This window comes from Plasmodium gaboni, chromosome 12 (assembly GCF_001602025.1).
Source record: "Plasmodium gaboni strain SY75 chromosome 12, whole genome shotgun sequence".
Classification (NCBI taxonomy): domain Eukaryota; phylum Apicomplexa; class Aconoidasida; order Haemosporida; family Plasmodiidae; genus Plasmodium; species Plasmodium gaboni.
Window position 1 is genome coordinate 1,121,649 of NC_031492.1, and position 7,527 is coordinate 1,129,175.

The following is a 7,527-nucleotide window of genomic DNA, read 5'->3' on the forward strand; positions in this document are numbered from 1 at the left end:
ATAAAAAAAAAAAAAATAATTAAAATATATTTACAAACAACAAAAAAAAAATAAAAAAATAATAAAAATAACAATAAATTAAATTACAAATAAACAAGAATAAGTAAACAAACAAATTAATAAAACAAAAATATTATACATATATAAATATATAATTATATATATAAATATATATATGTTATATTTAACCTTTATTTTTTATTCAAATATATTAAAACAATGTGTAAATAAATAATTAAATATATATATATATATATTTATATATATCATTATGGATATTAAAAAAAACGTATGTTAAAAAAAATATTCTAAGGAGGGAAAAAAAAAAAAAAAATAGAGGAGCATTAAATTATTTTTATTTCTAATTAATTAATAAAGACAAAATTTTTTTTTTTTTTTTTTTCATTTTTCAACAATAAAAAATAATGTGATTTGAAATAGAGAAATAATGAAAAAGAAATTAAACAAGCATATAATTAATAAATAATAATTCGTTTTGTTATTTAAAAATTTTATATAATATTAGAATTTTATTGTTTTTTTTTTTTTTTTAAATATATAAATAACATTTTTTATAATATATATATATATTATAATATTTAAGGAAATATTAAAAGTGGGTTCATATATATATACATCATATTGTGTAATAAAAGTAATATTTTTATTCAGTCATAAGATAAATATATGTTATAATAAAATACATAAATGAAATATAGGTAAATATATAATAATATATATATAATATATATTCTTATTTATTTTATATTATTATAATAAGGATATTATATTTTATATTGTTTCAATTTTTTTTCTTTTTTTTTTTTTAAATAAAGAGGAACATTTTATTATAAATATTTTATTTTAATAAACATATTATTATACTCTAATATAAAAAATAATTTTTTTTTTATTAATAAATTCCCTGGAGGTAGTAGAAAGATTATTTAATGTATATATTTATATATTATAAAATATTTATATTCAAGTTAAATATATATATAACATTATATTTAAATAAAACAAATAAATAAATATATATATATATATATATATACATATTCGAAGATTTATTTAAAAGTTTGTATATCATTAAAGAATAAAATATGAATAATTATATATAATATTTTATGTAGACTTTTTCAAATTTTTTATTTTTTCAGTATGTTTATAATATAAAAATAAACATTTGGGTTTTATTTTTTTTAATCATTTTATAATATTTTACTTTTTTGGTTATATATAATGATTATTTTAAAATGTTTTTAATTATATAAAAAAAAAAAAAAAAAAAAAAAAATTATATAACTATATCATATATATATATATATATATATATATATATGTGTTTCTTTTTTTTTTGTTGTTTATAAATTGATGAATGGTTCATAATATATATTTTTTATTTAATATAATTTAATTTTATTTTACGTGATTTTTTATAAAATGTCATTTATGTTACATCATTTACATAGCGGCTGGGCCGTTGACCAAGCTATATTAAGCGAAGAAGAAAGATTAGTTTGCATTCGTTTTGGTCATGATTATGACCCAGATTGTATGAAAATGGATGAGTTATTATTTAAAGTAGTAGAAGACATCAGAAATTTTTGTGTTATTTATTTGGTAGATATAACAGAAGTACCTGACTTTAATACTATGTATGAATTATATGACCCTGTTTCAGTTATGTTTTTTTATCGAAACAAACATATGATGATTGATCTAGGTACTGGAAATAATAATAAAATTAATTGGCCTATGAATAATAAACAAGAATTTATTGATATAGTAGAAACAATATTTAGAGGTGCAAGAAAAGGAAGAGGTTTAGTTATATCCCCAAAAGATTATTCGACCAAATATAAATACTGAATTATTATATTGTTGAAAAGTATAGATACATATCTATAGTTGTCAATATATGTTATTTTTTAATTTTTTTTTTTTTTGTTTTATTGAAATATAAAAATAATGTTATCATAATGAAAACATTTATTTTTTATATGGGATATATTGATTTAATATGTAATTATTTTTAATTAAAATGTTATTTTTTTTATTTTTTTTTTTTTTCATTTTATAAAATATATATAATATATATATATATATATGTATAACCTTGTGGAAAATCATAACCATATAACTAATTAATATTTTAAAAATAAAAAAGTGTTCATATATATATTTTTTTGTAAAAATAAATTTATTTGTTCTTGTGTTCAAAAAAAATAATATATAAAAGAATTAATTAGTATAAGTGTAAAAATTTTGCATTTCTTTTTATATTTATTCTTATAAGAATTTTATTTTTTTACACATCTATAACACAAAAAAAATTCAACAAATATTATAATTAAACAAATGTACACACAAAAAAAAAAAAAAATAAATAATAAAAAAATTATGCATAGGAATAATAAATTATAATATGAAACCAAAAATGAAAACAATTTAAAATTTCAAGGAAAATGAATATTGACAAAATTAATAAGGAATAATAATAAAAAAAATATATAAATAAAAATAAAAAGTAATTATTCTTCGTAAAAATTATTACATTATTCATTTTACATGAGCAAAAAAAATATATAAATATAAATATATATATATATATATATGTTGTTATAGAAATAATACACATGGTATAAAAAATTATCACTTAGTACTATGAAAAAAATTAATTTAAAGATTACAAACGAAAAAAAAAAATTAAAAAATATAAATATATATATATATATATTATTTTATTTTAATTTTTTTTTAATCAATCCATTTTTATGTTTAATATTATGTTTTACACATTTTTGAGGTTGCAAAAAAAAAATAAATAATTTGGACAAGTTTTATAAAGATTATTCCGTTTTGTTAAGAAAATAAAAGTCTGCAATTTGAAATAACAAGTTTTTATTTACAGGTATATTATGTCGTATATATGATTTATTTAGTTTAATAACTTCATAAAAAATGATACACACATTTTCATTTTCTTCCATAATATTTTTTTTAAAGAGAACAGAATTAGGATATATACTAACAACTTGATTTAATTTTATAATTTTGAGTTCAGTTTTATTAACAGGTAGAGCGGCATTTGTAAAAAATGCACTGACAATACTTTTTTTAATATTATTTAAGGATTCATGATTTTCAATACCACAAGATGTAATGGGTATATCAATTTTTTCACATATACTTAATAGTTGTGTTTTCACATCTTTAACTTTAATAAGAGTATGATATTGTAAGAAATGATCATAACAAAAAGAGGTAGAGAAATTATTTTCTTCACATTGTTTATAAATATTTAAAAAGAGTAAGAAATCACCTCCACCTTCAATAATAAACATTTTTTTAATATTTTCTGCTTCTTTTTCTTTACCTTTTTGAACATAAAAAATATTATTAGCATGTGTTAACATAGATGCAATATTCAAAATTTCATCAACACAATTATATTTTTCTGCAGCTGATAAAATCATTTTACTTGATTTTACATCTGTTGGAAATTCTGCCATTTTACGTCCTGTCCTAGTTAGATTTCCTTCATCATTTAGAGCACCTAAAGAATATAAAAGTTCTAATCCTTTAATAATAACAATAGGAGAAGGAGGATCTAAAAAATCAAAATTAATAATATCATCCATACCTAAACTTTTTAATAACAATATCATACTACTAATTTCACATCTTTGTATTTCAGGAATTGAATTATCACTTAAATCAATAAATGATTTTTTTGTAAATAATCGAAAACATTTCCCGTCTCTTTTTCTTCCTGCTCTACCTGTTCTTTGATTCACTGATGCTTTAGAACATGGTAGAGTAACTAATGATTCTATACCTGAATTAGGGTTATATATTTTTTGTTTACATAAACCTGAATCAATAACATAAACAATATTGTCTATAGTTATACTCGTTTCACAAATATTTGTTGATAAAATAATTTTCCTTCTTATTCTATTATTTGTATTTACTCTTTTAAGTTCTTCTATTTCTTCGTTAATATTTTTTTTATTTTTACTTTGTGATACATTCATTTTCGAATTATTATCTTCATCCTTTTTATTATTTTTATCATTATCTTTATGGTTTTTATTATTTTCATCATTCTTATCATTAATATCTTCTAAAAACTTCATATTGTCTTCTTCAGTAACATCTTCAAATATACGTGCCTGATATTCTACAGGCAAAGATGAATAAATAGGTAATATGATCAGATTACGATATTTTGGAGCCAGTTCATTTAATTTATTTTCTAGTTCCTGTTGAACTAATTCAATTTCATATTGACCTGGTAAAAATACTAAAATATCCCCTTTTCCTTGAGTTATATGTATTTGTAATATAGTTATTACAATGGCTGATATATAATTACTTTCATTATTTATTGTATAGTATATATCTACATTATATTTTCTTCCTGGTACATAAAAAATGGGTGCACAATTAAAATAAGTAGATATTTTTTCTGCATCTAAAGTAGCTGAAGATATAACAACTCTAATATTTTCTCTAAAGTTACATATATCTTTTACTATGGGCAAAATAACATCAGTATGTAAAGCTCTTTCATGAGCTTCATCAATAATTAATACAGATATATCTTCTAATGTTGGATTATATAATAACAAACGTAAAAACATACCATCTGTCATATACATAATTTTGGTAGCTTCACTTGTTTTATTTTGAAATCTAATTACATATCCAACTTCTTTACCTATTTTTACATTCATTTCTTCTGCTACTCTATTTGCTATAGCTATACATGCAATTCTTCTTGGTTGTGTACATATAATATTACCATACATATGATATTTACATTCATATAAATATTGAGTTAATTGTGTACTTTTTCCACTACCTGTTTCACCTACTAATATTAAAATTTTATTATTTTTTATAGCTTTCAATATGTCGTATCTATAACTATATATAGGTAACCTTTTCCTTTCATCAATAATTTTTTTCATTTTCTTTTCTTTTCTTTTTTTTATATCTTCAAAAAGTTTTTCTAATTCTTTTTCTTTTTCATTCATACCATAAAAACTTTCTAAATGTACAAATTCAACAACATCTGTAAGTCCATTTTCATTTAATTCGGATTCCTTTTTTTCAAAGGATCTCTTATTACTATCAACATTTCTTTCTTCATCTGTCATTATACTCTTTTTTTTTTTCTTTTCATGTTTTATTTTGTCATTATCATGTTTATTGTTTCTATGATATTTATCCACTGATGAGGTGCTTTCCTCTTCACTTTTATAAGTGCTATCAGTGGGACTATTGCTTTCATAAGAGGTATTTATTTCTTTATATTTGGAAGGGTATTTTTTATTATCTTTGTCATGTTTGTCATATTTATCATGTTTGTCATGTTTGTCATGTTTGTCATGTTTGTCATGTTTGTCATGTTTGTCATGTTTGTCATGTTTGTCATGTTTGTCATATTTATCATGTTTGTCATATTTATCATGTTTGTCATGTTTGTCATATTTATCATATTTTTCATATTTATCATATTTTTCATATTTATCATATTTTTCATATTTATCATATTTTTCATATTTATCATATTTATCATATTTTTCATATTTATCATATTTTTCATATTTATCATATTTATCATGTTTGTCATGTTTATGACGTTTATAATATTTATCATCCTTATCACACTTGTTGTCACTTTCCATGTCGTCTTTTTTTTTTTTTTTTTTTGTTGTTGGTGACTCATTCCATTTTTTCTCTTCGAAGGATGCCCTTTTTATACTTTTCCTATTAGTTGTTATAATATCGTCGTCAAAAACAAATTCATTATTATTTTGTTTTTGTAGATTTTCTTTTGAAATTGCAGATCCAAATTTGAGAATTCCTTTATTTAAAATTTGTTCATCATAATTATATAATGATTTATCTACTTTGTTGTTTTCATATGTTTGTATTTTTTTATTTTTATCTACATCTTGTTGAAAATAATATGATTCTTCTTGTAATTTTTCTCTTAAATTTATATTTTCTTTAGCTATATTATATATTTTTTTAGAAAACTGTAATTCTTTTAAATCTTTTCCTTCTAATTTTACAGTACTATATAATAATTCATCATCTAATAATTTCTTTGTTATATCTAATTTTTCTTTTTCTCTTTCTTTTAAATATTTTCTCCTAGCATCTTTTTTTAAATATTCAATATATTCTTCATTATTCTTTAATTTTTTATTCCTACCTTTTTGATATTCTAAATATAAAGAATAAGAATCTTTTCCTTTACTATCCATTATATCATTTTCTTCTTCGTCTGTTTTTATTTTTTTTTTTGATTCATCATTATCTGCAAATTCAATTGATCTCTTGTGTAAATCACTTTTTTCATTCATTATGTCATAAAGCAAATAAGAACAAAAAATTTTAATCAGCCAAAAAAAAATGAAAATGAAAATAAAAATAAAGCAATAAATACACACATATATATATTATATATATATTACATATATTGTATGTATATTTTTATTTCTTCATTTTGTACCTTCTTTCACACATACATATATATATATATATATATATGCAGTTAATATGTACACAAAAAAAAAAATATATTTACTTCAAATAATCATTTAATATAATATTTATATTATATATAATAATAGTATATTATAAGAATAATCATATTATATATATAAAATAATTATTATTTATATAGATTATCCTTTCATATTTATCATATTTTCATTTCACAGTAATTTATATATATCAAAAACAAAGTAAAAAAAAAAAAAAAAAAAAAAAAAAAAGGTATTATCACATATTTTTAATTATATACTCATAAAATTACTAATATATTAAATAACTATAATATTAAAAGTTCATTTATATTATATATATTATATATATATATATATAAGGCCAGAATATTTAAATAATTAAAAAATAAAAGAAATAAATAAAATAATTAGGATTATAATTATAAAGATAGTAGTTTCTTAAAATAAAAAAAAATATTTATACTATGACGGGCTTATAAAAAATATATGAACGTATAAATTTTTATTATATAGATAAGGAATATTTACATATATTTAAATGAATATATGAGTATATATATATATATATATATATATAATTCTAAATATATAGACGCTTTTGTATATATATAATATAAATATAATATAATAATAATAAAACATAAATAAATATATTATAAATTAATGCAGAAATATTATTTTTTTACAATATAAAATTATTCGTATATAATAATAAAGTTGGGGGGAAATATATGATATATAATATATATATATATATAAGTTTTTTTTTTTTTTTTTTTTTTTTTTTTTTTTTTTTTTTTTTTTATTAAAATTTTTTTTTTTTTTTTTTTTTTTTTTTTTTTTTTTAATAAAATTTTTTTTTTTTTTTTTTTTTTTTTTTTTAAAAAAATTGAAAAAAGTGAAAAAAAAAAAAAAAAAAAAAAAAAAATTTTTAAAAATTTTTTATTTATATATATATAAAAAAAAAAAAAAAAAT

The 7,527-nt window shown here is 17.9% G+C and overlaps 2 protein-coding genes across 2 annotated transcripts; one reads left to right on the forward strand and one right to left on the reverse strand.

Moving 5' to 3' along the window:
• Window positions 1-1,455: 1,455 nt before the first annotated feature.
• On the forward strand, window positions 1,456-1,875 carry PGSY75_1231500 (putative mitosis protein dim1; the record flags this gene model as incomplete). Its single annotated transcript, XM_018786888.1, has 1 exon — window positions 1,456-1,875. The coding sequence occupies one exon, from the start codon at window positions 1,456-1,458 to the stop codon at window positions 1,873-1,875; it is 420 nt and encodes a 139-aa protein (XP_018640753.1).
• Window positions 1,876-2,855: 980 nt separating this feature from the next.
• PGSY75_1231600 (putative pre-mRNA-splicing factor ATP-dependent RNA helicase PRP2) lies at window positions 2,856-6,386 on the reverse strand (the record flags this gene model as incomplete). Its single annotated transcript, XM_018786889.1, has 1 exon — window positions 2,856-6,386. The coding sequence occupies one exon, from the start codon at window positions 6,384-6,386 to the stop codon at window positions 2,856-2,858; it is 3,531 nt and encodes a 1,176-aa protein (XP_018640754.1).
• Between the last annotated feature and the right edge of the window lie 1,141 nt (window positions 6,387-7,527).